Source organism: Haemorhous mexicanus, chromosome 3 (genome assembly GCF_027477595.1).
Source record: "Haemorhous mexicanus isolate bHaeMex1 chromosome 3, bHaeMex1.pri, whole genome shotgun sequence".
NCBI lineage: Eukaryota > Metazoa > Chordata > Aves > Passeriformes > Fringillidae > Haemorhous > Haemorhous mexicanus.
The window spans coordinates 110894400-110909439 of record NC_082343.1 but is presented as its reverse complement, the minus strand read 5'-3'; the positions used below and the strand labels follow the sequence as shown (position 1 = coordinate 110909439).

The window sequence follows — 15040 nt, the reverse complement described above, 5'->3', positions numbered from 1 at the left end:
TCTACTGGGGAAATAAAGGACTGAGGGAAATATTCAAGATTAACCTGGGAATACAGAATTCCTAATCTGCTCCTGAGAAGTTATGAGAAGTTGGATGTCCAAGTGGAGTTAGGAATCTGAACATCTATACAAGAATGTGTTGAGGGCACTGGAGGTAGCCTGGATGAATTAGCAGTTCATTTACCTGAAAGAGCATTGGCAGAAACCAGCAACCAACTCACTAGAAGTTGAAGTAAAATGTGAAAACAACTTTACCAAATATGAATGCTCTAATATAGACAGACAACAAGCAAGTTCCTGCTGAGAACATCATCACCTGTAATCTACTTACTGTGGTCAGTGCTTGGAAAAGGCAGTGGAAAGTCAGATACCAAGCAACTCTTCCTGAGACAAATGGAGGCAGGTACCACATTAAAAAATAGGAAATTATTGTGAAGGGTGTACATGCCAGCACCCTGAGAAGAAAATTAACACACATCAATAATCTTAAAATAATGATAGCAAAACACATTAAATTTTCCTGCTAGTAATCAATATAACACAATTTATGTGCAGTTTTTCTAACTGCAGTAATGTATGCTTTTAAATATCAAAATTTAGTGTGCATTAAATACACAGATTAATATAAAATATATTAATATTAATATAAAATATATAAGTACACAGATTAATACTTTCATAAAGAGGAAAAAACCCCAGTGAGTCTGAAAGAGAAGAGCTACACTTAAATTAATATCCCATTCAGAAGAGACATAATTTCTTTTCACATGCACTGTAACAGCACACCTATATTACCATTCCTTGGCACACCTCTCAGATTGCACATTTATTAGAAAGATTCACTAAAAACTATGATCTGTCATCATGTCTTTGCATACTCCAGAAATTTTTACATGAGTTTACCTATTATTAATATTCTCTCTTCTAATTTTAGTGCCTTCGGTTTTCACCTGAACTTAGTGTCTTCACTGCTACTTCAAGCAAGTGTAAATATATTGGTACACTTAAAAACACTCAAAAAACTAAAAGAGACAATGGACAGCCCGTTGTGAAAGCTCCTACACTGTGTCCTGTTGGGTAGATGATCATTTCCTCCATTTAACTCCTAATCGCTTCAAACACAAAAGGATCATCTTCAGAGAGGAAGGTGGCTTAAAAAAAAAAGAACCACAGAAACTTATACTCCAGACATTGCCATTAACCAGCAATTAATGACATTAGTCTAAAACCTCTTTCAGGCAAATAGAATTTGTCAAACTCCATGATACAGAACTGGTCAGATGCTATTATTTCCTAAAAGTCTGAGCTGCAGCATCAGGCCTGTCCTGTATTCTTGTAAATCAGGCACTGAACAATGTATTTAGATGACCAAGATCCTGACAAAAAATTTCCAAACACATAAAAGAGAAAACAGATTAATCCCTTCACAACAGCACTACTGACATTGGGGGTCAGCTGATTATTTTGCAATAGTGAACTGAAAACCTGGAACACAAAAGAGTAAGTGGGTAAATAGTTTAGTAAAACAATGGCTTTCCCACACTGCTCTTTGGGATGGACAGCATCACTGGGAGCTGAACATTTACCAGGAAAGTGCCAGGTTCTGGTATTCTCTGCCCCTCTGGTCCCCAGCCCACAGTTCACCCAGAGCAATGGAAAACATAAACAAGGGTAAAATCCTAACACATCTCAGGGAATCTACCTTCCTCTCCAAAAGCATGAGCTCTTCCAGATGGTGTCCAGGCAGAGGCATCACACTAAATATCTTCACAGTCACTTTTTCATGCAACTGTTTGGCAACAACCCTTTGGTATTGTTCTCCCCTTTCCCACATTTTCCTTTCCTCTCTAATGCCAGGGAGTTCTCAAAGCCTTGCTGGAGTGGCTGAATATCTGATTGTCAGCTATTATCTCTTTTGACAAAATGTTTGACCAGTATTTCAAGTCAATGTCTGCTTCTGCCTTTTAAAGCCACTAAAGAAGTGATTGATGATGACTTTGTGTTATATTGAGGACAGTATTAAGCGATAGTTAAACATTCACCTCCCTTACTAAGGTTCTTGCTTTGCTGGCAAGCTTTTCTGACTGAAAAAAATCTATTGCTTCATTCTAGATTGTTAAGAAGTCAGAAAAAAATCAAAATACTAAAGTATTTTTAAGCTAAGGGAAGATACATTTTTTGCTTTGTAAAAAAAAAAAAAGGCCTGACTCTCAAAGTCTAGGAACAGAATTTCCATGAAAATATTAGTGCTACCAAAAAAACCCAGACAAAATCCTCCTGTAAAGAAAGCAGCTGTTTGATGAAAGATGGTGTTAGATAAGCATTTTTCCTGTAAGAAGTCCAGGATGTGCTGGAGCTGGTTTACAGTGAAAAGGGCTGATAAGTTCATGCTGGTGCTAGGACAGGAATGATTCTAACATCAGTGTAATACTAACAATAAACACATGCACCCGCTGTATTTTCAGAGAACTTTAAAAAAAGAAAAAGATCAGAATACTTCTAATGACGTTTGTACAAAAATTTCATTGTTTTCCTTCTGGGTATCTTTCTTACTTGGTTAATTCAGGGGTCATTACAAACCACACCACTTACCTGGCCTCCAATCAAATCCTGAAAAGAGAAAAGCAGTAAGCTTCTCTTCTCCCATGAGACTTGACAAAATCTTAAATTCAACCTGAAGACCCTGTTTACAGGGCCAAGAGCAGCTGATCTCAGCCTTTTTCCGACAAGTACTTGCCTTCTCTATTTTGTCATATATAGGCTGCCCATGGACAAGTTTCTGTAGCCATAAAACTGCATAACAGCAAGAGAACCACCTAAAAAACTGTGCTCATTTTCCCTGAAATTTCAACTTCCTGGCTCAGGACACATTTACTCTTAGATTTTTGTTGTAAATCAAGTTTGTGTGTTATAGCAATTAAAAATTTGCAATTAATTTAAAATATCTTACAATACATCCATATAATGTATGAGATAAAATGATGAAAGACTCCCTATTTCACAAAGTAGTTGTGGAAGCCATTCCTCTTGGCTTCCAAAATACTAAAAACCAACAAACACGTGCCCTGTGGCATAGATGAGTTCCTCTAGCATGGCCCAATCTTTTCCAATTTTCTTGCTTCACACCTGTCAATCTCATTCCCATATGGCCAACATGCATTGTTCTAACCTCAGAGCACAAGGACAGCATGTGCACGTGGGTAAGATGTCACAGTGAAACATCACACACTTCCTTCACAAAAAAAATCAAAACCTTGCAGCATCTCACTCATTGTAAGAGTCATGGTGATTTTTAATGAACTTTTCTGACTATGGGATGTAAGAGAAGCAGGACTCTGATGAGTGGTAAGAACCTCACACAGCGCCATGGAAGTGCTGGCTGCTGAGCCCTTTGGTGCCATGGTGTCACATCTATTCCACATCCATGCACACATCTGTTCAACAGCTGTGCATGCATCCTTCCCTGAACTGAAAGCACCTGGAAGGTTGATTGTGAGATGTGAAGGCACTCTAGGACACAAGTAGAAATACGTTCCAACTTTGTGAAAGAGTGAAGTCAAACTAAACAAATCTAGACAAAGATGAAAATTCAACCACAGATTTAAGAAAGTTTTAGAACTCAGCTTCCAGTTTTGCTAAAAATAGTCTCTTGGCTTTATTTGTTTGTGTCTCCAGTGGAAGACAATCTCTTCTGTGTTTTCATGGGTGAACAAGTCAAAGATGACATGGCAATTTTTAGTTTTTATTTTATATATGTGGAATGAATACAATCCCTGAGACTAACTCAGTGAGGTGGCTATATGATCACAACACTCAATATTCACATACATATGTAAATATATGTACACATTTATACTTACCAGGGCATGAGCCGACCAATTTTTGTCCATCTACTTTTGCTAATAAAAAAGCCAGCAACAGGATCAGTAACTGCACCTGAGGCTTTGCCAATGAACAGCACCAAAGAGGCATGAAATGGTGTAATCTGAAAGAAGACAGAATACAGTAAACAAGAGCCATTGTTTCACAATACAATGAAACAGCATAAAGCAACTTTCCAGCAAAAAACACCTCAGTGTTTTAAAGAATAATGATAGCTCATTTACAAAACACAAATGCTGCTGTCATAGAAATTCCTATTGGTTACCCATAGCAAACAAATGAGACATTGAGATTGGTGTTGTGAATTAAGGGATCAGAAGGGAAAAATGCAAGGAAGGGAACATCCAGAATGTGTTTGGGATGAGGAAAATTAATCAGTCAAATAGCAAAGTCCTTGTTTCAGTCATACAATCTGACAGAGTCCCTCTGTAATTATCCTCTTGCTTTCCCCCCACACATCTCCATCTCCCTATATCTTTATCCTGACCTGATCTAAAAAATGGTAGAGGGGCTGTTTACATGCAGCAATGTTTTTTCCTCTCCTGAGGTTAGCAACAAGGCTGCTAGCTGGTGTCATGTGGCTGAGGAAGAGGTTGTTGCACAACAGACTTTATCCACCTGGGACCGAGCAGTGACAAGTGAATTGCGTAAGGCACATCTGTTCAAATCCAAGTTGCCAGCACGTGTCCATCACCTCTCACTTCAAAAATGTTCATGGATTACATAAGAATAAAATGGCCAAGTAGAAAAACCTCTGAAATTAACCCAGGTGGACCATACTTTAGTGCCTATATAGAAATGCAGTTTATCCCAGGCAAGGCAGTTATTTTTTCACATGTATCTGTACAGAGCTTAGGAATTCCCATCACACAATGGTTAAAAAACGTGGGTTCTCTTCCAAGTGCTCTGTTCATGTCACTGCAACTATAGCCCTGAAAAAAAAGTCATTGAAACCTATATAAATGTGAATGTTCCTCACATCAGTTATTGAGAGAAGCTGCTGAAAGAGCCTCTGTTGTTTAAACAGCAAGAGCAGACAAGGTCCCTTCATCTCTGTGCTTCAACATAGCAGTGCTCCAAAGGCCTGGAAAATGCAGCTGATGCAACACCAAGCTTGAGCAGGTATCCCCTGCTTTCCTGCAAAGGCTGCTCTCTTCCAGGCAGCAGCACCAGGAATGCAGCTGGTGCATGTGCCCCGCCTGCAGAATTTGCTGTAGGTGTTCTTCAGAGGTGAAAGAAGGAAGCAGTGATCTCTGAATGTCCTGGATGACCTGGCACAAAAGGCAGGTGCTACTGACTTCCAACATCACACCCATCACATTTTAACCCAAATTAGGTGAAATTGCAGTGGCAGCCAATGTTCCTGTCACCACCAGCTCCAAGACACACACTCCACCCCAGAGAGTTTGTGAACAGGGAAGGATTGGGAATGGCAGTGTCCAGCAGATAACAACAGTGGCTCCCCATTCCACTGCTGTGTGGTGGGACGAAGCTGGGATGAGCACTGGACTGTGTCCCACCTTCTTGCTGACCCACCTAAGCTGGCTTGTGCCCTCCCATAGCCACCAAAGAGTGGCAAGTAGCCCACCAGCTCTGAGACTCCTCGTGGGGGCTGCACCAGGACTGCCCACAGGTCACTACTGCTCCTCAAGAGACAGGCCAGCCAAAATAAACACAAAATAGCAGCCAGAAAGATACAGGGGTTGAAATACTGCAGTTATGAGGGGGACAAGAACAAAAACTACAAATTAGGTGAGTTCCAGATTTGTACTTTTTTCAAACATTTTGTGGAAGAAAGCTTTGAGGAAAAAGCAAAATCTCTTTCGTGTTAGGAGTGGATTCTGTATGGTCACCCTGTCTTCATCATTGGTATGGGCTTATACATCCCTTGGCTGCATTTTCTTATCTCCTAAATCTAGACAGTGTCTGTCAGCACCAATGCCAGAAACTTCTCGGTGTTAATAAAATCCAAGATAAAATATGCTAAATTCACCCATCTCAAAAAGAATAAAGACCAGGATCCTTTTATCAGAGAATTTTGGTGTCCTCTAGCAATTTGACTCAAGGATCCCATAAAATTTGGAGTTCCTTTTACGTCTGTAGTCTATACACATAACTTAGATGGAACAAGGAATTCAAATTGAAAAACCGGAAGTTACAGAAAATTAATAGAAAATACAATTTTCTTAGAAAAGGGCCAGATTATGCATGAAAGATCACACTTGGTGACTTTCACATTCTCTCAAGAAGCTAAAACAATTCTGCTCTCTAAGTGGGCAAGAAATAAATCTGGGTAGTGACTATATAATTACATTCTCTCTCCTGAAAATATGTGGGAAAGAACACAGGATTTCAGGGCTATTTATCAGGCCTTGAAATAAATCCTGTCCCTGCAGGACTACTTCAGAGAAAAAATTAAACCATCAGGGAACAAATAATTAAGCCCCTTAATAAAAGTGTAAGTATCTCACTACCAATATTAAGCAAAATTATTTGGTTTCAGTAGAAGCTTGTTAATAAAATAATTATTCTGATGCCACTTTTTTAGGTAGGGCCCAAAGATTCATGGATGGGATCCCAGCTTTCTGGACACTGCACACAAACACAGGAAGGAACAGTCCCTTGCTTTGAGAATTTTCAGTCTCTGTGACAAGCAAAGAATGGGGAAATTGCCATACTTCTAAGCACCCTGGGGAAATGGTGTTAGAGTCTTTCTCATTTAGTTCCTGCTTCATCATCTCCAGTGGTTTGTACTGCCCTCCCTGATGTCAGTGGGCAACAGCTTTAGTCAGAGCTGCTCCACCTCCCTGCTGCAGCCCCAAGCTCCTTTTTCCACCTCCAGCTCCTCAGATTCCACACCATCCACTCGACATCTTGGACACTGCTGTCCAAAACTGGCTCCTTTTCTACCTCTTGTGACTTTGGTCTCAACAAGACACTCAAGATGATGTCAGCTGTACAACACACCTTACTGTGTTGAAAATTTTATCAAGTTACAAGTCAGCTTTTAATACCAGACTTTTACAGGAAAAACATAAAACCAAATTTCTGGATACCTCCAGTCATAATATCCTGCCTTTAGACAGCAAATGGGTAGTGATATCTGACCCAGAACATCCTGGTTTTTCCAGAAAATAGGAGCAGTCATCAGTGCTGAAATCCCACCTGTAATTTCAGAGCTGTTCACACCGTCCTTGCAATTGGGCCTCAACTCCCTAAAATCCTTTTTTCTATCCTAGTTAGAGAACTAGTCCTAGTTACCATGCATGCCTACAAGAAAATCCAAAACATTAAAAATTGCTTATGGATTGATTTTCTTTGTGTCTCTGCTGTTCTGAAATCTAGCTGGAGCAGCTGAAAGTCAGATGAATGGGATGACTCCTAGTGCTTTGTTTTACCAGGTCTGCTTCTGCACCAGAGAGCCACAGACTGGAAGCAAAGAACCTTCAGGAAGGATAACTCAGCTTTATTTGCCACAAAATTACCTTAGACAAACAGAATAGAATTTGTGTGAAATTATCACAGAATCATTGGGTTGGAAGAGACCTTTAAGATCATGGAGTCAAACCCAGCCCTAAGACTTCAACTAAACCATGGCTCTGAGTGCCACATCCAGTCTTTTTTTAAATATATCCAGGGATGGTGACTCCACCACCTCCCCAGGCAGGCCATTCCAGAACTTTATCACTCTTTCCATAAAAAACTTTTTCCTAATATACAACCTATATTTCCCTTGGTGGAGCTTAAGACTGTGATGGCTACTGGTTACAATAGGAGTGATTTTTAACCTAAACCAAATGAACAAAACTTCACGAGCTCAGCATGGTGCTGTTAATGTTTTCAGATGTCTCCTATCTTACACTCTTTGACTCCTGACACTGAGAACTGATTTTCCTTGTGTCTGAAAGTGTGTGAGCTCTACAGCACCCAAAGTTCTAACAATGATCCCAAACTAAAAGTGAACAACAGACATCTCAAGACAGAAAGAAAACCAGGGGGAAAAAATTAATTCTGGGCAAGTTTATGCAGTTTCCAGGATGCTGAACAGCTAGAGGCAATGACAACCAGACAATTTAAAATATTTATGGACTAATTCCCCTTTTATCATTCCAGGACACGGCTGACAATATCAGAGTTAAGTCTACAATCTGCAAATGTTTCTTGTGCTACTTACATGGGCTATGTCTAGCAGGTAGATCTGCAGGAAGAAAGAAGCAGCACTCCCTGCCACTTGGTTTGGGGCCCCTCCTATGGCATAGCAGAGCTTGCTGCACATCGAGAGCCTGTAGCCCTGTGAGAGAGGAAGTAGAACAAACCATGAGTGAACCAAGGTGCACAAGTTAAAAGCTACACAAGTGATAAGGTTAAAGTCTATAGTTAACACCACTTTAATGTATTTGCTTCACAGCTATTCCACTAATAAATCCACATGCCCTCAACCCCTATCATCAACAGGCATTTGGGTGCTCTTTACTTTGATTTTTAATGGGTTTGTTCTCTAATTCAGCCCCTGAAAGCAGATTACAGTGTTCCCAAAAGTGAGTTGTGATGACCCTCAGGTTTACCTACCTTCCTCTCACAAGCCATTAAAAGGAAACAAGTCTACAAACAAGCAAGAAGCAGCAGAGAAGTGCTACACTATTATTTGAGCTTAGTTTTGTCTTTGAATGCTTAATTCATATTTTTTAAGGATGAAAACTTTTAGAAATATTTTTTAGCTTAAAAAAGTATCTCTTTTATTAATCTTTTAGATAATAATAATTGATAAATACACTCATACCACAGTAATTAGACAACATTCACAGAAAGTTCCACAGACCAAACAGATCCCAAAACTTTGTGCTTTGTTTCTTCCTTTGTTACAAAATACTGGTGTGACAGTGGCAAAATCACTTGACTTTGCATATCTTTCTTTTGACTTGACTTTTCTATATCTTTGTGAAAATTGCCCACAATTGCCCACAATCATATGGTAAGTAATTTTGGGCCCAAGATTTATTTAGGAAATCACTCCAAGTGTAGTTAAAACATCCTGCAAAACTGTGCTCTCTTATTTGTCATTTGATGTTGGAAAAGTACCATAAACATGCAAGAGTATTCTCAAATAAAATAGGTAAATAAGATGTGTTGAAAATAAGGGTATAGACCAGTAATTAAAATATAAAAATTGCACACTTTCTAATAGAGATTCTAATGAAGAACACAGGGTTTTTCCCCAACAGTAGAAGTCCAGGATACTGGAAAGCCTTTTAAAAAAATGTAGGATTTAATTTTATGCCATAAAATTCAAAATGAAGAAAGAAAGGGACTCTGTTAATCTGTATTCCTTTCAGAGGGACAACACATCAAATAAAATTTTTAACTCTCAGGCTTTCAGTCCCTCTTTAAAATTTGCTGTCAACAGAAGCCAAGAAACATGAAGAGGAGCAGCAATATTAATCCTGGGTCTGTCTTCTCTCTGAACTGACTATACAAGTCCTTAATTCTTATGTTAGATTGGGATAAAAATAGAGATATGAAAATCAAATCCACCACAATGATATTCTGACACATTACCTAATTTCTGAACATTTTTAAATTTAATAACCCATCATCTTTACTCTGTAACATTTTTGAGAGGTTTTAGATTTCTAGGCAATGCCTTTCATCATCTAAACATTTTCCTTTGAACTGTTTTATCAGAGTGGGTGTGAACAAACAAGCACAAGTATCAGGACTCCTTCCTTTTTGTGTTTTCCCAGAAAAAGACTGGGTGGGATCCCAATACTACACCCAAGGAAAGTGGACCCTGTCAGGGCATGAACTGCAAAATGTTATCACCATAGCAGGACTCATTTTTCACTGCATTGGCAATTTTCTTTGCAGGCGAAAAAAAAAGTTATAAACAGTCACAAGACAGACTTCATAGTAACAATTACACTATTTAATTTGATAAGAGATTACAAACAAAACAAACAGACTATGGTATTTGCTGTCCAAAGTAACTCTTCTTTTTCCATACATAAGTACTAAAAAAAAATGAGCTTTACTAGACTTGTGGGTCCACAGAACTTGCTTGACTCATTGCTGTCCCTTTGAGCTTTACTCCAGGGGCTGTGTAAAACTTTGTCTCACTTTTTAATTTTTTTAGTCAATCCCTTTTTTAAGTATTATTTTTTAATCATTAAGTTACTTTAAAAGTTTGCTTTCCCTTGATACTTTCCCTCCTGATCTCCAAGCATTGGTAAGATGACTTTCAGCAGAAATCAAGAGATATAAACCACTGCTATGCACATCTTCTATCCTATTGCAACCTCAAAAATGGAAAAGACCTTTTAGATCTGTAATGCTGCCTTCACACTCACTTTCATAGACTCACAGAATGGTTTGGGGTGGAGAGGATTTCTGAAGATCATTCAATCCAAACCCTCTGCTATAGGCAGGGACACCTTCCTTGCTCTGAGCCCCATCCAGCCTGGCTTTGAACACTTCTAGGGATGGTGCAGGCACAGCTTCTCTGGTCAAGCTGTGCTAGGTCCCCAACACCTTCACAGTGAAGAATTTCATTCTTATGTGCTCTTCTACTTTGAAACCATCACCCCTTGTCCTTTCAATAGCTAAGGCTGTGGTAAAACAGAAAAAGCAAATGCCTCTATATAACATACATGATTCCAAAATGTTTTTAGAAGATGAAGAATGTGAAGTTCTCAATAAATAATCTAATTAAAGCTGTGGTACACAAAATGGTCAATCAAAATCTAAACTTACAGGCTGCAGGTGGTACTTCTGTCTATACAGAAAATTGAAATTAGAAAATTGACAATCTTAGTACTTATTTTTTGAAGTCTCACTGCAATTCCACACACACCCAAAATGCTGCTCAACTACTCTCTGAACCGTGCTCCCAGATCCCCTTGAAGCAAAGTTAATACTTTGGTCACAGCAGTAGTTAAGTTTTAATTAAATTTTGGTTATGAATGTTATTTTCAGAATAAAACAAGCTGTCAGATAGAAATGGCATACAGAGGTGTCCTGTCTGGTCACCCACAGAAACACAGGGAATCTGCAGTTCATGAGCCCCCTGGAAGGTAAGTTACATCCTGATCACTGTTCCATACCTGTTTTCCTTTTATTTTGCCTAATTGCTTTTTGAACTTGTTTGTACATTAAGCCATAAACATCACGGCAGTTCTGCATGGCAATGACACGTACTGTGAAAGGAAATGCCACTGTCACTGCAGATCTGCTGCCTGCTAATTTCATTGAGTGTCCCTGAACTTCTAGCTGCTGAGAAGCAATCCCTCAGACTCTACATTCTGGAGTGTCTTTCAAAAAGAAGCAGCCCACAGCAGATTTCTGACTCTCCATGTTGAATTCATATGGCGACGACCACATTCTCTGCCTCAGTACCCAATGGAAAGTGGCAAAATGAAGGTAGGACCCTGCACCAGTAAAGCTGAAACATTTCCTTCTCTCTAAATTGCTGCAATTAAGGGCACAGAAGATGCACATGGCAGCTGGCTGCTGCAGGATCTACAGCAGCAAGGCCCCCAGCCTTGGCTGGGTTTGCACGATACTGCTCAGAGATGCTGACAGCAGCAGGATAACGCTGAGCAGGGCTGCGTGGCAGCGGCAGAGCTCGGGCTATCAGCAGCTCGCAGGGCTTCCCTCCAAGAGCTGGATGTCCCTGCTGCATTGCTTCCTCAAAAAACACAAAATGCTTGATTCCTGTGAAATCCAGTAAAAGCTTCTTCACCTGTGCAGGTTCATCAGCAAGCTGAAAGTGATCCACGAATCATTAGAGACAGAAATGCATAGGTCAAATAAGGAATGAAACATAAAAGTACTATCAAAATTTTGTTTCAAGACCCCTGTGGCGTAATTGAACATCAACATCAAATTGCTTCTACAAGCTTTAGGAGAAATGTGAGATGATGGCATGAGAGGTAAGAGGACAGAAGGTCAAAGAAAGTTACAATTATTTTGTTCTCAGATTAACTTGACAATTTCTCACTTATACACGCTCCCATCATATCAAATTTAATTGTGTTTCAAGGCAAACCAAGAAAGCATAATAGCTGAGAGATTTGATTTTGCTCCTTAAATAGAAAGCTTAAACGTTGTTGTGGAAAATTAATGCTTCTCCTACACTGTAGTTCCTTTATTTTTAATTCTCTTGTAAGTTAAAACCATACTTGTAAATTTTTCCTTCCCCAACAGAACAGAAATTGAATACAATATTTATAGCAGAACATCTTATTTGTACAGAAAGTGTTTCAGCTCAGTTAAAACAACTCAGCAACTGTGTTACAGGCATAGGGAGCAGCCGCAGAGTTTTGTCCTAAGCTATTCGTTATCAGCGGAGTCCAGAACTGAACCAACAAGTAATTTAAAAGCAGTAAGAACAGAGAGCGAAACCTGTGACTCAAAGATAAATGCTAGTCTAGGTTTATCTGAGAAACAATGAAATGTAGCTAGCGAGGAGCAGCTTTTGGGTCAGCTTTTCCCCCAGTGTGGAATTAACACTGGTAATGTTTCTGTTCTGTGAGTGACCAAACAACTGCCTCTTGAAAGCACGAGTGTGGCAGCCACGGGTGGCATCCCCGGTCCCTCACAGTGAGCATCTTGAGGACTGGTTTCAGGTTAGTGACATCAGCCCACCCTCGAATGGAAGAAAACAGGAGCAGGGCTTGTGTGCAGACCCCTAGGAAAGGGAGTATGAGTAAGGTGGGATACAGTGGTGCTTTCTCAGGATATTCTTCTAGCTGCTGGCAACGCAGCTCTGAGGAACTCCATGAGACAAGTGCATCTGTGCAACATCTGCAGACTTATGCCATGAATTCACCCAGATGCTTTCCAAACACAAAAATCCAAGCCCGAACAGGACGTGCCAGGTGTCTGAAGAGCTCCATGGGCTGAATGCCCCCCAACATGCTGTGAAAGTCTTCCTTATCCGCTCTGTTTGGAAGCTGCCCCTTCCCAGGTTCACCTGGTGTTCCCTCAAGAGCCATGGAGTGGGGCAGTCCTCGCCCACCCTCCCCTGCCTGCCGCTCCTCCCGCGGAGAGCAGCGAGTCTGAGCAGGCAGCGTGGGATACCCTCGCTCACACCGCAACACACCCCCGGAAACTGGGAGTTTCTGAGGCTCCGGGGGAAGCGAACCCCACCTGCCTCCGGCATTCCACCTGCCTCGGTCCGGGAGGCAGCCCTGGAAGGGACAGAGGTGGGAAGCGAAGGCGCTTTTCCCTGGCACCGCAGCGGCCAGCGAGGGAATCCCGTGCGGCGCATTCCAGGGAAAGCGCCGGGGTTGCGGCGCTGCCCGGCGGGCGCAGGGGCGGCGGGAAGGGTCCAGGAGCTATTCCAGGGACTCGCTGGGGCCGCGCACGAAACCCCGCACTAACCTGGACGGCCTCAGCCCGTCCGGGCTGCCCCGGCCCCGCCGAGTGCCCGCGACCCGCCCGCGGTGGAAGGGGAACGCCGGCGTGGCGGGACCCCGCTCTCGCCCAGGGCTGTGTCCGAGGGGCGCCCCAAGCTCCCCGACCGCCCCCTCGCAGCCCCTACCTCCTGCTCGCCCGCCGGGGTGTCCCTCGCAGTCCCCGCCATGGCACCGCGGACATCCCACCCCGAGCGACACCTGCGCGCCCGGGGCGGGGCAGCGGAGCCCGGGGACAGCGGGCGGTGTCCTCGCCGCCCTCTCCCAGCGCCCTGGAGGGGCGAAGGCGTCGGCGCTGCCCTCACGGCCCGGGACAGGGATCCCCCGCCCCGCCGAGCCCCCACAGCCCCCGCCCTCGGACCCTCCGCGGGGAGAGGAGCGGGGCAGCTCCCGGCGGTCCCAGCTCCACAGCGTGCGGGGCTCAAGGACGGGGAACGGGGGTGGAGGAGGCCGGGGCTGTTTTCATACAGCCCCAAAACGCCTCCTGTGTCCCTTGAAGAGATGCGCGGTTTCCCGATGTGCAGGGATGTAGAACCACGCCGGACAGAACGCAGTCAGCGGGACGGACCTCACACAACAGCCGCCCTTGAGGCGGGACACGCTGCGGGGACAGCGGCTCCTAATTCTGCCCTTAGGGTGGATAGAGATGGCCAGGGGCTGCCCCGGGAGCCGGTGGAGGCACCGGCCCTGGAGCTGTTGAAGGAAAGACTGGATGCGGCACTCGGTGCCATGGTCCGGTTCACAAGGTGGTGATCGGCCTTAAGTCGGACGCGATGATCTCAGAGGTCTTTTGCAACCTCATTGATTCTGTGATTCTGCTGCCCCGAGCCAACACTCTTATCTAGGATACACGAGTTCACCACCACCCTGCCCCTGGGAAAGTGCTCTTGCACGCATGCCCTGCATCAGAGGAAATACTGATTGCATTTTGACGTATGAATCCTTTCAACAGTGAGGTAGGCTGAGAGAAGAGGGTTTAACGAAGCCAACAGGACTTGTGACCTGCTTCTCTTGGGGAGATGATGACTAATCAATCTCTACACCCAGGGCTTTTTGGTGTGACTGATTTGAAGGGCTCTGCTCCTGGCAGGGGTCACCTGGTGGCTACTGGGCAGGCACTGCAAACCACGCCCTGACTGCAAACCATACTGACTTTAAGATCATGTGCAGCCTTGTTTGGTAATAATAATTTCAGCATATTCGCAAAATTCTGAACAAGGCATTAAAGAATTTTCTAAAAACTAGACCTTTAACAAAAAACAGATTGTGGCCCTAACACACCTTATTGAAAACTCTCTGAAGGGCGTCTCTAGAGGCTGAGGCCAGGTGAGGTTTAAAACAAAGACAGATTGGCCAGTACCAAGCTTAATACAAGGTATGCATCAAATTCAATATTTAGGTTGTTATGTCTTTACACACTGTCTTCATACACATTGAACACTGTCTTCCTGCATTTGCATGTTTCTTCACAAAGGGAAAACTACAGAAAACATTTCCTTTTGCTGTTCTTCTCTTGGCTGTTTCAGTTTTGCTGTAAAGTAACTTCAGGCACAGGCTTTACTCAAAATAGCAAAGGCTTGTGTAGAAACAATGAATAACTGATGCTATTGGTGTGTTTCACAAATTCTAGCACTGATCAAGCCAGTTATGCTGTTGTTTGACCAATGCACAATTGCTGTCTACAGACACCACAGGAAGCTAAACCAAAACCAATTAGATTTAGGAAAGTCTTCTATTAATTCCAAAGA

At 42.5% G+C, this 15040-nt stretch overlaps 1 protein-coding gene across 1 annotated transcript in view; it reads right to left on the bottom strand.

Moving 5' to 3' along the window:
* Positions 1 to 12485, bottom strand: part of MFSD2B (MFSD2 lysolipid transporter B, sphingolipid) — a 38408-nt gene extending 25923 nt beyond the window's left edge. The window contains exons 1-5 of the mRNA XM_059843315.1: positions 12477 to 12485; positions 11399 to 11638; positions 8057 to 8173; positions 3861 to 3985; positions 332 to 455 (exon numbers count right to left, since the gene is read on the bottom strand). Of these exons, the coding sequence (XP_059699298.1) occupies positions 332 to 455; positions 3861 to 3985; positions 8057 to 8173; positions 11399 to 11638; positions 12477 to 12485 (615 nt within the window). The remainder of the gene's footprint in view (positions 1 to 331; positions 456 to 3860; positions 3986 to 8056; positions 8174 to 11398; positions 11639 to 12476) is intronic.
* Positions 12486 to 15040: the final 2555 nt, after the last annotated feature.